At 42.3% G+C, this 14,630-nt stretch overlaps 1 protein-coding gene across 2 annotated transcripts in view; it reads right to left on the bottom strand.

Annotated features, from left to right (window-relative positions):
• The window catches only part of psd3l (pleckstrin and Sec7 domain containing 3, like), a 146,494-nt gene extending 132,226 nt beyond the window's left edge, over nt 1-14,268 (bottom strand). The window contains exon 1 of one of the 2 annotated variants that reach the window (XM_056265554.1): nt 13,716-14,268. In XM_056265554.1, coding sequence (XP_056121529.1) covers nt 13,716-14,243 — 528 coding nt within the window. In that variant the 5' untranslated portion in view covers nt 14,244-14,268. The remainder of the gene's footprint in view (nt 1-13,715) is intronic. The other variant, XM_056265552.1, reaches the window with a different exon arrangement.
• Between the last annotated feature and the right edge of the window lie 362 nt (nt 14,269-14,630).

Raw genomic sequence — 14,630 nt, 5'->3', positions numbered from 1 at the left:
TTTTTAATCGCGTCCAACAGCCATCTATCACATATGACCATCCGATCAATTCACCAAGGATTAAAGAACTAAATCCGTCATTATTCCTCAGACCTCAGAGAATATCCACAACTTTATTATGGATGACTTTTGATTTCATCTATTTCCACTTGGAAATAAATTGCATTAAGGAGGTAAAATTATTGTATAGCACGTTATATGATTTGATCAGTTCTCCATTATAAAAACACTTGACTCCGTGTGAGATTCTTCTAAATGACTGCGGCTGTATTAAGATGAATGTTTAGGAGATTATGATCCTTCAGTCTCAGCTTTTTATGAATTATTGACAGCAAAGTCAGCCCCATTCTTATGCCTGGTTTCAATACTGCAGATGAAAGACAAAAATAACTCCATTAAAAAGCAATCAGTCAATGAAAATGCTGAAAGTCCACACGCTCTGCATGCAGACGCGTCACAGTGAGGGAAATGCTGGAAACATCTGCTAAGAAAAAAGGTGGAAACATGTGCTGAGAGGATCCAGTCCCTGCCAATGATCCGGCCCGGGACGGCCGCGGCGCTGATGAACTTATCCGCTCGTTTATATCACTGCAGGAACATACACCAATCATGCAAACTCGAGAGCGGAGGCACTGTTAGACACGACTCGTACAGCTGGTCCAACAACGGCAGGGATCATAATAATCTCTGACTGTAGGGCGATGATGGTAGCATCTTAGAGAGGGTGAAGGGTCAGTAACCCAAAGGTCAGAGGTCAAACCCTGATGGCTGATTCATCAACTTGAGAACAGGACTGCATAATTAAGGGGATTGTTTTCCGCGTTCACTCTAGGGCTGAATAATAACCATATGCCATTTGAAAAATTAATATACCATTTGAAAAACTAACAAGTTAATGAATAAATTAATACAAAAATCAAAATCAAAAGACTGTGAATGTGGCCTACGAAATCTCGTTTTCACCGGTCTACGGTGGTAAAGGGGAGGGTCTACGGGGGTAAAGGGGAGGGTCTACGGGGGTAAAGGGGAAGGTCTACGGGGGTAAAGGGGAGGGTCTACGGGGGTAAAGGGGAGGGTCTACGGGGGTAAAGGGGAGGGTCTACGGGGGTAAAGGGGAAGGTCTACGGGGGTAAAGGGGAGGGTCTACGGGGTAAAGGGGAAGGTCTACGGGGTAAAGGGGAGGGTCTACGGGGTAAAGGGGAGGGTCTACGGGGTAAAGGGGAAGGTCTACGGGGTAAAGGGGAGGGTCTACGGGGTAAAGGGGAAGGTCTACGGGGTAAAGGGGAGGGTCTACGGGGTAAAGGGGAGGGTCTACGGGGTAAAGGGGAGGGTCTACGGGGTAAAGGGGAGGGTCTACGGGGTAAAGGGGAGGGTCTACGGGGTAAAGGGGAAGGTCTACGGGGGTAAAGGGGAAGGTCTACGGGGTAAAGGGGAGGGTCTACGGGGTAAAGGGGAGGGTCTACGGGGTAAAGGGGAGGGTCTACGGGGTAAAGGGGAAGGTCTACGGGGTAAAGGGGAGGGTCTACAGGGTAAAGGGGAGGGTCTACAGGGGTAAAGGGGTGGGTCTGCGGGGGTAAAGGGGAGGGTCTGCGGGGGTAAAGGGGTGGGTCTACGGGGTAAAGGGGAAGGTCTACGGGGGTAAAGGGGAGGGTCTACGGGGGTAAAGGGGTGGGTCTGCGGGGTAAAGGGGAGGGTCTGCGGGGGTAAAGGGGAGGGTAAAGGGGGTAAAGGGGAGGGTCTGCGGGGGTAAAGGGGAGGGTCTGCGGGGTAAAGGGGAGGGTCTGCGGGGGTAAAGGGGAGGGTCTGCGGGGGTAAAGGGGAGGGTCTGCGGGGTAAAGGGGAGGGTCTACGGGGGTAAAGGGGAAGGTCTACGGGGTAAAGGGGAGGGTCTGCGGGGGTAAAGGGGAAGGTCTACGGGGGTAAAGGGGAGGGTTTACGGGGGTAAAGGGGAAGGTCTACGGGGTAAAGGGGAGGGTCTGCGGGGGTAAAGGGGAGGGTCTACGGGGGTAAAGGGGAGGGTCTGCGGGGGTAAAGGGGAGGGTCTACGGGGGTAAAGGGGAGGGTCTGCGGGGGTAAAGGGGAAGGTCTACGGGGGTAAAGGGGAGGGTCTGCGGGGGTAAAGGGGAGGGTCTGCGGGGGTAAATACGGCGGTTCAGGACGGGGTTGGAACCGCACGAGGGAGAAAACTGAACATAAAATTGCTTTTTTACTTTTCTTTTTTATTAAACAGTGGTTTACTGAACAAAGTGTGTCTGTGCCTTTAAATTAAATTAAATTAAATTATAATAAAAAAAAATCTTAAGGATAAAAAAATCTATCTCTGCTAATGCAGAGATATTGATTATTAAATAATCAAGACAGGTTAAGTAAAATATAGTGACTCTACACACTATATTAGCCTATAGCGATCTGTCACGCCACATCAATGAGCGTCAAAACAAAGAGCGTCGAATTTCGGAATAAAATGGACAGAATTTGAGAGATGAGACTTTGTTTCTTATTGGAAGTAACAAAACACAGAGCTTTTTGCGATTATTTGTGGTTAAAAGTGGTTAATGGGCAATAACTCTGAGTGTGTGTTCATCGGTACATGTGTACCGAACCGAATGACACGTACCCGGTGCGAATATGTGTACCGTCACACCCCTGGCGCGCACTGTTTCTGAACTCCCTGAAACGCCTCCATTGTGGTCTTGAATTTTCTTCCCGGACGAACACGTCACAATATTCCTCATTTACAAAAGAATAAAGGGAAAACAGTAGTGTGTTGAAAATGGCGGTAATGGTAAGGGGCGGGACATGTCCCAAACACACTCGAAGCGCTCGACCAATCACAACACACCGATCCAGCCGACCAATCAGAGCACAGTGTGCTTTTCAGAAGGAGGGGCTTCATAGAGACAGGAACTAAGCAGAGCGTTACTGACAGACTGGGAAGAGAGGAGCCGCAACAATGGAGAATATGGGGAAAATAATGTGATAGGCTGCAGATGTAGACGTGTGGAGGAGGGCTGAAATTAAACATGTTTATTCTTATGTTGCACTTAAAAAAATAATTTGGCAACTATTTTTCTTCTTATAGTAGCCAATGGTTACTTAACAGATTTTTTGAGTGATGTTTGAAACATATGATGAATTGTTTTGAAAGTGTAGCTACATCAGGAATATAACACGCAGTTGCTTTACACAACAGTATGTCCAAGTCATCCAAATTACTTCATGCAATTACAATATCAAGGGAAATAATCAGCAATTAGCCTATGATGTTTGTCATAATCCTCATGCACCCAGAGTCATTGAGCTGGTCCATCACTTACTGGTGGGGGGAATCGATTCTGTTCAGTATCGCGATGTTCTGCGCATGCAATTATATCGATCGATACAGTAGCGCAAAGTATTGCAATATTTAGTTATAAAATTATCCGTTTTACTTTCAGGTTTTCTCTATTGGTTTTCTCTGTGTTTACTCTGTTAATTTGTTGTGTGCATTCAACAGCAGATTCAAATGAAAATGGCTTCCCCATCACAGCCGGCTGAACACGACGCTCCGTCTGCTTTCATATCGAACGTGTGGTGGGTAAATTTCGGTTTTCATCAAAAAGCGAATAGTAAAGACCTCGACATTATTTATATGATTATCCTCAGGTTTATGTTACTCTATTGTGTCTGCTTTATGTTACTCTTAAATAATTGTAAGTTATGTGGTGGGAGCTCAGCATTCATGCGAGAGGTCTCCAGTTCACGAATAATGCCGCCCTGTCCTGTAATAAGGTCCTGTGTCCTGAATGCTCAAGGACTAAGTTTAGCACGATCCACCTAAGTTTTTGCACTTCAGTTAATGGTGCAGTGTTTTTAGCGGCATCTAGCGGTTCGGTTGCGAGTTTACACTAAGGGCTCAGCCCACTGCTCACCCCTCCCTTTCGAAGAAGCTACGGTGGCTCAAACGGGACAAACATATCATCGTCTGAGGCCATCCTTAAAAATATTTTGGTTTGCAGTAACAGCAAAAAAAAAAAAAAAAAAAAAAAGGGTCGGTAGGTAGGTCTATATATTTTTTTGTAAGATTCAATGTAAAAAAAAAAGGATAATTTTGGTCATGGTGATTACGTCGGTATGAATTTAAACAAATTTGCATATCGTGACGCCACTGACTGTGTCTTCAACCCATGCCTTCGGGCGCACCATTGCGAACCTCATTCTGATACAGGTTATAGACCACAAACAATTTGAAATCTTTGTCAAAAAAAAACATATTTATTGCATTAATTCCAGCTGCATTCATTTGGAAAAAAAATAGGCAGAATCAAAAAAAAAAGAAAAAAAAGGAGCCACTAGATTTCAATGAAAGTGGATTTTCAGAGGGAAACAAATAAATTAAAATGACTAATCTCACCAGCGCCGCGCCGACCAATAAAACAGCGCGTTTGGCACCATTCGTTTACATTTGACCCATACTGTTACAAGCCCTGGTCTAGGGGCAGGAAAGGAGGGTAACAAAAAGTTGCAGGGAGAGAGTGAGAGATTTGACCCATAAACATCTGCTATTATTAACGGAAATCAGTGTGGTCAAATGGCTAGGCGCACTGTAGAAACTATATTAAGTAGTCCTGACATATTATGGAATGGTCGATTTTCTTTTGTGTAATTTAGTACATTTTAGTATGGGATGTGCTGTTTTATTGGTCAGCGTGGCGCTGGTGAGATTAGGTCCCGCCGCTCTGACCATTGGCTGGCGCAAGCAAACACTTCTCCCTGCGCTGTCGAGTCTATCGCGGCTCGAGATTACAAGTCAGCGCAGCGCGAACTCTGTAACACACCGCGCCGTTTCGTCCCCCTTTCGGTGTGTTTGGCTTCCCACACTTATGTGTGTTTGTCAGAGCCTGCCGTTGCTGTGTGACGCGCGTTCGCGGTGGGCATATCGTGACGAGCTGGACGCGCTCCGAGAAAAGGCCGTTAACATCGATTCCCTATTCGACCATTAAGAATTTCTAATAATGAGCGACTAAATGTAGGCTCATACAGACGTATTTCACAAGCAGCCGCGCCGCAGCCATCATCACCGAGCGCGAACCATTGACCGTGAATTAAATCATAATAGATGACGCCACGGGTTTTTATTTAAAAGAAAGAACGTAGCCTACGCAATTTATATTCACAATACTTACTATAATAAATTTATATTATTTTATTGCATTTGTATTAGTTGTTTGAAGAGTAAAAAAAAAATCGGTCGGTCTTAATGCAAGTTTACAACCGGCAAGTCAGTCGGACTAAAAGGGGAAAAAAATAAATAATTGGGTCAGTCCTAATTTGACAGGGTCGGTCGGGTTACGGCAAACAAGAATATTTTTAAGGATGGCCTGAGACAGCAGAGAATAGCCAGAGTAAGCCAAGAGTGTGTAACACTGTCACTGTTTCTGTACCACAGTCCATTATAAACCACATCATGGATAACGTTTACAAAGCCATAGTCAGGTGAGGATCAAGGGTCTTAATATATAATATAATAATAGTAATCAGCTGATTGTCTCACGAACGTAACCAGCACATTCTCCCCACATAGCAAACCCATAATACAGCGAGGGAGAAGAACCACATGAAACTATATATATGAACCACATGAAACTATGCAACTATATATGTTTTCTAACAGGGTAGTAAAAGTTTAGCTGGCTAATATGAGCTGTTACTGTGGCTGAGCTGGCGTAAAGCCTTGTTTAAACTCGACGCGTCCGCATGAGGCCAAAGGTGCGCGCGGCAGAAATGACGTGATTGTAACAGCGCGCGCGCCTCCGCATCCCCTAGACACACTTACTACACACACAATAGGCTTTTTTTCTCTGATTTTGAAAACTCTTCGCGATCGACTTAAAATGCTTCCAAGATCGACGGGTTGGTGATTCCTGTAACGTTACTGTTTTACGGTTAATGACATAAAGTACTAATCAGCTGTCTCACGAACATTACCAGCACATTTATCCCCACATAGCAAAGCCATAACGCAGCGAGGGAGAAGAACTAAGTTACATGAAACAATCCAACTACATATTTACACCACTGACAAGGGAAAAGTCACTACTCACGGTGTTTATGACTAGCTTCTTCTAGCTTTCTGCTGCTTCTCTTTCAAGGTAGTGACGAAACGCGCGCTGTAGCGCTGTGTGTTCGCGTTCGGCTACTGTAGAAACATGACGTCACAATATGGCGACCTTCATAGAAGGGGATTCCCGCGGTTATGTAGATATAAATGCCTCATTCTAAGGTAATAAAAACATTACGGTTTATTAAGTAAGTTCTTTATACACCACTGAACACATAGTTATGGATGTCATATTGCATTTCTGTTAATAGATACTCAAAATTATTACACATTGCACCTTTAATGTGTAGAAGATAATGTTCACAGAATTAAATGTGACATTTGAAGTGAGTTGAGCAGTCTTATTTTCCTCATTTTTTGTAATGCCTTTGAATAATATGGAGGACAGGTCATGAATCGCAGAATCGAATCGCAATACTTGCTGTATCGCAATATGTTAAGAATCGCAATAATATTGAATCGTGGCCCAAATATCGCAATACTATCGATTTTTGCCAAGTCCCAGCCCTACTATCACTGTGCCCTGAACAAGACGTTAGGAGTCCGGTTACTCCATAGGGTCTGTCCTCGGCTCTTACTAGGAAACTGTCAGTTGCTGTGGATGAGAAAACATCTGCAACATGACCAATATGTCAATGCTGTGGCATGCATGAAACCAGAGACCATGATGCAATACATGCTGAAGGAAATAACCGTACAAAAGCTTGCCCAATGTCTCCGGGAGAGCACTGTGGCAGAACACACGCTGTCCTGTCCGTTCACTGCGGGTTGCTGGAATATTCGGGCTAATCTGAGAAATCTACCAATAAGAGCGTTTCATTTTTACTCTACACTAGAGTATGTTGAAATCGCTAAAAATCCCAAAAAGCGTCTGGGGATTCCCTGTGAGCAGATATGATGCAAATGCTCAACAATAAGGGTTTTATATACGATGACCCCTGAACATTCCCGACACAAATATGACGTTATCCTTTAACTAGCTTATTGACGATTAATAACATTATTTTTTAAACACTATTGATGGAAAAGAAAATCAATATTGCAACATTTACATACACAATATGCTGATTACTATCAAAAATGTACTTTTAAAAGCACAAAAACCTTTAATGTTTTTAATTATTAAGTGTGCAGAACAATTCTACATTTAATGTTCGACTTCTCATTGATATACAATTGTTTAGAGTCTGCAAGCCATACATTTGTACATGATCAACGAACATGACAGTGACAGTTCAATCAAAAAACAGCAACGCATTTGCCATAACACTTGTAACCCCATGGCACGGTTTTGTAAGAATGCAAAATGCTAAATCAAAATCCATATTTTCCAAGACAGATGTTTCTTTCTTCCATCTCACTCAAGCTTAGTGGTTAATGATGGGATGGTAACTGAACGGTTGCTGATACCAAATCTGAAAATACTTCATCCATGAACTATAAGCACTGTCTGTGCCAAACACTGAACCTCAGGGTGAAGCTGTGTGCCACGTGACAGAGCTGTGGCTCTGGACGCAAACCCTACAGGACCAGATCGCACTGAATCACTCCGCTGATTGGCTGGTTTGATCAAACATCAGCAGACAATGAACACAAAGGCTGAACAGTGATGTTAGTACTGAGGGTCTATGGTAACTCTCACCCAGCACTGATCATTCAACTCTGCAGCGGATTTACACTATTATTATTATTATTATTACAGTATATTTACACTGTTATAACGCGTATTTAGGTCAAATGCACAGCATCATCATCACATGGAAATCAAATCATCGTTCATCTCGCCAGCCAGCAAACAACAATAAAGCTCCGTCCTGAATGAAGACGAAAAAACTGAATATAGTGAGGAGTCGCAGTGTGTTTTTCTTCTCCTCTTCCTCCTCCTCTTCCTCATCACTATTTGATTCTCATTTATTTATCACTCATTTGTATCCTTGTGCTAAAGTATGTTAGCTTCGCTACTATATGTGAACGAGAAGCAGCAGCTACACACATAAACATGCTTAAAGTGTGTTTTCTGTCAAACACACAATCGCATTTAGATTGAAACTGAATGTATGACACCAACAGTGAGTAACGTATTCCAGAAGTGAAAGCGCGTGAAGCGAGTTATCGGGAATCGTGCAAAACACTGAACGAAACAGCGAAACAAACAGGGAAACTCACCGGCAGAATGTTTACATTCAGCAACAGTCATTTAAAGCTGGATGTTGAGCATCACTGTGATTTACTTCAGCTCAGTTTGAGAGCAGCAGTGTGTGTGTGCGCGCGTGTTGTTGTTGCGCGTCCCCTCAGTCTGGCGTCAGTTGGTACAGTCCTGTGGGAGTGCGCGCGTGTGCTCGTGTGCGCGCGCTCAGACGTCATCATGCTGTTTTAAATCCAGATGTTGAGGATCCGGGGCTTTTCTTTAAAAGCAACTTTTTTAGGGTGTGGCCAATTTGTTAATATAATATTAGGCTATATCTTTGATATACTGTAGCTGTAGCCTATATACATTTTAAACAACTTTAAATGCACTAATTAAATGCATATATATAGGCCTACTTTAAGTAAAGGCTGTGCTGGTGCATTTAATTTACACATCTTATGTATTTTGTTCTCTCTTTCTTTTATCCTACTATAGCTACACATGAAACTTGGTGCTGTGTATGTACTGCAAATCACTGTTGGTTGGTTCCTATTAATAAATTGCTTGCAATGATCCACTTTTGTAAGTCACTCTGGATAAAAGCATCTGCTTAATAATTAAATGTGAGTGTAAAAGGTTCAAATACACACTTATTGTTAGAAAGGCCCAATGTTCAGGGCCACGTTCAAAGCTTGTGCTTTAAGTTTCTTTTTCATTAGTGGAAAAAGGAATATATACACAAAATGACTGCCTATTTTAACAGAAATTTAAATTACTCAGTATTAAAGGTAGGGTAGGCAATTTTCTGAGCGGCTAGCAATAGCGAGCTAGCTTTGAAAGCATGAGATCCCACCCTTCCTTCAGAGCGTCTCCAGAGCGCCTCCAAACACATGAACACACACACTAGAGTCACGAGAGACGCCGTTAAATGTCTCAAAGCACATAACATTACAATAATAATGAACATAACCAACTTACAGAGTGCTGACCTGGACCACCTGACTGCTGCAGATTCATTTCGGCGATGATAATGTTGCCATTGAAACACATAAATTCGAGTCTCGAACCGCTCGAGTGTAACGTCACAGGTTTGCATCTCTCCAGAGTACAGTATTAGGGGGGGAACGCAGCATAAGCTGGCTGTTTTGGTTCAGGAGGAACTGTAAAAGGCGACTGCTGTTTGTGGCGCTCGGTGACTGACGTCTGTCTAAAGCCCTATCCGGACGGGATTAGCTTTACAAGGGTAGAGGGAGTGATGTAATTTTACCACAGGACGTCTGTGATATTAATGGCCAATTCGCACGGGATAAGATCTCAGTAAAACCAGCAGAAGCGGGAGAGTAACTCGATTTACACACCGCCGTCCCTCCTGTCGTCAAGTGTGTATTACGCTGCTTCCTCCAGGAATATCATGATATCACGTGTGCAAACACACATAACCTATATTTATAAAAGTTATGTCCGGTCGAACGATGTATTACCTTCAGATCGGATTGTGTTGGTAATAGGCACTATCGCTAAAAGATGTTTCGTGCCTCTAACAAGTGCTTTCGATCTTGTCTCTGATCTGAATGGTGTGTGTAAAACACTTGAGTTTTGCCAGAGACTCGTCCCAGTGTCTAGAACACAACTGACTGCTTTCAAGCGTCTCCATACTTGCAAAACTGCGGGAAACTACTTTTAAACAGGAAATGACAAAATATTTACGTGCATATTTACAGCGGGTCTAATCGCACAGGATCAGTATCACCAGAGGTCATTTTTCCGGACCTTTTTACTGCAGGTAAAAGTCGGCGTAAAAAAAATTTGAAACAAAATATTGATTTAAAGTAGTTTACCCTCCAGAGTGAACAGAACTGCGTCCATGGCAACGCTCTGTTTTTCATGGCAACGGTGTGTTATACTTAGCAGCGTCTGTTATCAGGAAATAGCAGACTTCTGCATTAGAATTCAACCAAGCCGTGTTATAAACACACATATATAAATAACTTTAGACCACTTAACTAGTGATTGCTATCAGGATGTGAAGACTTTCAACCAGCATGAACACTGTCCTGCAATGCTTGCCTCCAAACTCAGTCAAACACACATGAACTAATCATGACATTCAGGTGTCTGTTGCTTAAGATAAAACTATCTGCAAAATTGATTTAGTAATGATCTGTATCTGACTGACCACCAGGTCTTTGTTTACCTCTAGATTTTTCCAGTATGGTAATTGATTTATCTTTTGATGTAGTCTGTGCTGCTTCATTTTGTTGTGATGTTTGCGTTACTTTACTAAGAAAGCCTCCTCCAAGCACAAGCACATCATGCACTCAACAAAACCTCTTTGGCTGATGAAAAGCATGATGGTTCCACATGATGAAAACATGTTATCTCTTGGAGATAGCATAAAGTTTCTTGAATCAAGTTACTGGATTCGTCTAAGTTGAAGTTGAATTCAGTTTAGTTCATCCTACATGTTTCCATCATGTGAAACCACTGTCCACTATTGAATAAAGTTCAGCCAAAAATACTTTTCTATTCACATGATTGGTGTTGGTAACCAGAGGATGGTACTGGTTAATCCATGGCATTCCCATAGAGTTGCATTTTTATGCAACTTGAACTCTTGTTAGCTGGTCCTCCTCGACCCAAACACATCCAACACTTCACCACATGCTAAACCCCCAGAAACACCAACATAACACAAGCTCTTTTAAATCCCAAAGCAATAGATTAACCTGTTAAGCTTCAAGCCCATTTTTGAAAAATCCCCAGATATGGCATTCCCAAACTGAAACAGATACAGTTCATGAACCCTTTGTACTAAAAGCACAAGTAAGATCTCATTTGAAAGCTGACACCTGGAAGTTTATTGTAAATGTAGAATTAATTATTATCATAATGAAAAAAATAGTTATAAATAGCTTCAAAGTTTTGTAAAGTTATTATACATTTATTTTTATGAAACATCTTCATGAAAATAAAATTGAAGTTGGCATTGTAGCAATCTAGAAATGCACTGCAGCTAAAGCCACATGTCTGGCCATGTTATATTTAAAATTTGAAGATGATAAGTCTAAAACTCTGTATTTAGTTCAATGTTTTTCAAGATCATGTCATATGACTTTATTTTGATTAGACTGGTGTTTATTGTTTTCTTATAAGCATCTATTCAGTCTATTGCCTCTATTGTTTTGTGATGCAAAAACGAGCCCCATTCAGTCTCAGTCTCCCCTGCACATATTCACACCTCTCCAGCCAGTTTATTGCTCTAAATATGCTTTTCTTTTGTCTGCATTATAATCACTAACGACTAGCAATTCACACTGTTTCAATCCCTCATTTATTTTATAAAAGTTCTCACTTCACAGTGAAACTGTATCAAATGCCCTTTTTGAAAAACGAAACATTTCAGTAAGCATTCTTATTTAGAAAAAAATCATAAAAATTACACCGAAGTAAGGTAGCAGGTGCTCAGTACTAGCTAGCATGTTAGCTTAGCACACCATCAATACACGACAATTTATGAGAATAAAACTATGTTTGTTCTCCAAACTTACTTTATAGCGCAAGTCGAGTGTTTTAAATAACTTTCTGTAATCTGATTTGGCTTCAGATAAAAAAATCAGATAGAAAATATATTATTTTATTGTATTCTGCACAATTTGAAAGTCTATCTCGATTAGCATTACATTATACATATAATCAATTATTATGAAAATACCTGACATGACTCGAAGAACACAGGTAAATCAAATATCATTGCAATCATGTTTATTGTCTTCAAAACATCTTTATCTGCACTTTACAGCGATCTCGGATAGCTTTGTTGTGGCAGGACTTCCTGAATGTCACATGATTATGGCTCTTCTTCATGTGATCCATATATTATGGACTTCTGTTCAAACAGCGCCCTCACTTTCAGGATGAATTGATAACACAGTACAGAGTATACAGCGCTCAAAATGATTACATCGACGCATTTGGGTATAAATTCAATAAATATTATTCCTGTCTATAGAAGTCTAATGTAAAGCTATGAGAATCTATCAATATTTCTCCAAATCTGCACATGTTTGAGCTAAAAGCCCTGAGGGACGTTGTTTTGTCAAGCGCTGTCATGACGATCGCACGGGAGTTTTTTTCTGAATGAGACCGGCTGAGGCTCATAATTCATATTAAAGGTAACGACTCATTTTTTAATTTCATAACTCCTGACACAAATTAAGACATAACTGTCACTATAAGTTTCTCAGAATACAATAGTGGTCAAATACTGAATCTTGAGTCTTATATCTTTTTAATGATGTATAGTTTGTCAAGGTATAACATTAAATCTGATAGTATATTTGAACTAAATAAATAAAAAAACGCTTCAGTGCGCCGACGCTCTGGAGACGGTTAAGAGGTTCTCCCCATTTTCACATCTTGCCAAAAATGCATAAAATAACACTGTCAACACTTAGTCTGAAATTGAATACGTCCCTACTAATATAATATGTAAAAAACAGAGCGCCAACAGAGTAGTATGTCCGAATACATACATATACATAAAAAAAATATGCGAAAAGTCCCGGGATGGTTCGGCTTCGGGCGAGATTCTGGCAGCAACAACATGGAAGATGTAGTACCCGAATTTCATACATATTCGTACTATATACAGGTAGAGCACTCTTTTTACCTGTCGCGAAGTAAATTAAAATGTACCTTCTCAGAGGTTTGGGACGCAGCATCGCTCTCCCTGACCAGCCCGATACAAAGCATGATGGCAAGTGGAAATCCAGTTCTCTTTCAACATGAAAACATCGAGTTAACCCAAAGAGTATCTGTTTCAAGTCAGTTTCACACGATACAATCATGTTTGAATGAGAAACCTGATGCAATGTTGTTAAATCCATTTTCATTAAATCAGTCATATTTAAGGAAGTGAAATTCGACAGGAAGATTGCACTGCCCCCAAAAGTGTTGACCCTAAATCACACTTGATGTCATAACAATAGAAAATGAAGGCAAGTTCACCCAGCAAAGTGACCGCAAGACTTCAAAATGAACAAACTTTTACTTTTTTTTGTCAGAAACTTTGCTTACAGTGTGCTTTCACAATAAATAACAGTTGCTTTCATATTTCCTCCATACAAATACATTCACTCATTTTAAGTATGAACTACAGTACATGTCCAGATATGTTTTAGGGCCATTGTACAATCCTCAAAACTTGTAAAAGTAAAAGAGGAAGTTGAAAATTGGTTCTAGTCCATTTAATGTGAGGAATGGCAAAGATGTGCTTCAGATATCAGCTGTAATCAGCACATCTGGGTGGAGGGACAAACAACACTCAAATCCCAAAGAGCGCTCTTCAAATCAGTCTAAAACAGTGCTGTGATGAACACATGCAAATATATACCTATAATACCACATATAAGTAAATCCATCAGATGTGCACACATGTCCAGTGTGAATTAAAGACAGAGAAGCATTATTAGTGGAAAGCGCATGTACCTTGACAGGAACGGCAGGTCTGAGTCTGGCCGACGGCACCATGATGATCTGTGTTTCTGCCAGCACTGGCGAAGTCTCAGCGCCGTCCTGGACAGGAAGTGACGTCATACCCGCGTCAGGTGCGTCCTGGACAGGACGTGATGTCACACCGGCGTCAGGTGCGTCCCTGGAGGAGCTGTGCTGCAGGACAGGTGTGTGTCGGTTCCCATACAGCTTGGAGGAGCGCTCGGCGACGGCGCACAGAAAGGACCTCTCGCTCGCTCTGCTCCGAGCACAGGCTTCCTCTTTCTGTTTGGCGCTGTGCACCCAGCTGGTGTGCGGCGCCCGAGGCTTGCTGAGGCTCACCACGGGGACCGCGGGAGGCGGGGGGAGGACGAGGGGCTTCGGGCCCGGTGCGGGTCGGGTCCCTGCAGTCCTGGCGCTGCCGCACGGCCCCGCTCCTGGATAGAGGAAGCTCGCTCGGGTGAGTTTGGGACACAGCGCTGAGAGGGAAGAGTTCCCCTCTGAAGCAGGACTCATCTGGCTCATGATTTCAGATTTCCCTCGACGTAAAATCCAATTAGGGAAATCTGTGTCTCATCTAGTGTCGGCTGTCCTAATTTCGATTCTCAGTGAAGAGCTCCGATCTGTAGTTTCACTGTAATCCAGTGCTACAGTGCTATGACTGTCAATACAATACTCGTAATATTGTAATATTTTGGACGTCCTTGAAGAGACGGTCTTGGCGAGCCCTGGCAGAGGCTCTCCGGTTGGGGGAATGCGTCCCGTGAGCTGGTGTGAGACCGGCGCTGGTGGACCTGGAGAGTGACTGAAGCTGGACCCAGAGGAAGGAAGTCTTACCATGATGATGATCTCCAGTTTCCTGAGGAGAGGCTCATCTTTATGAGTTTGGTGTGAGGGGCTCTGGAAAGCTCA

The sequence above is a fragment of the Rhinichthys klamathensis genome, unplaced genomic scaffold (genome assembly GCF_029890125.1).
Source record: "Rhinichthys klamathensis goyatoka isolate OS25496 unplaced genomic scaffold, OSU_Roscu_1.1 h1tg000236l_1, whole genome shotgun sequence".
In the NCBI taxonomy this organism is placed as follows: domain Eukaryota; kingdom Metazoa; phylum Chordata; class Actinopteri; order Cypriniformes; family Leuciscidae; genus Rhinichthys; species Rhinichthys klamathensis.
This window is presented reverse-complemented; position numbering and strand designations above follow the sequence as displayed.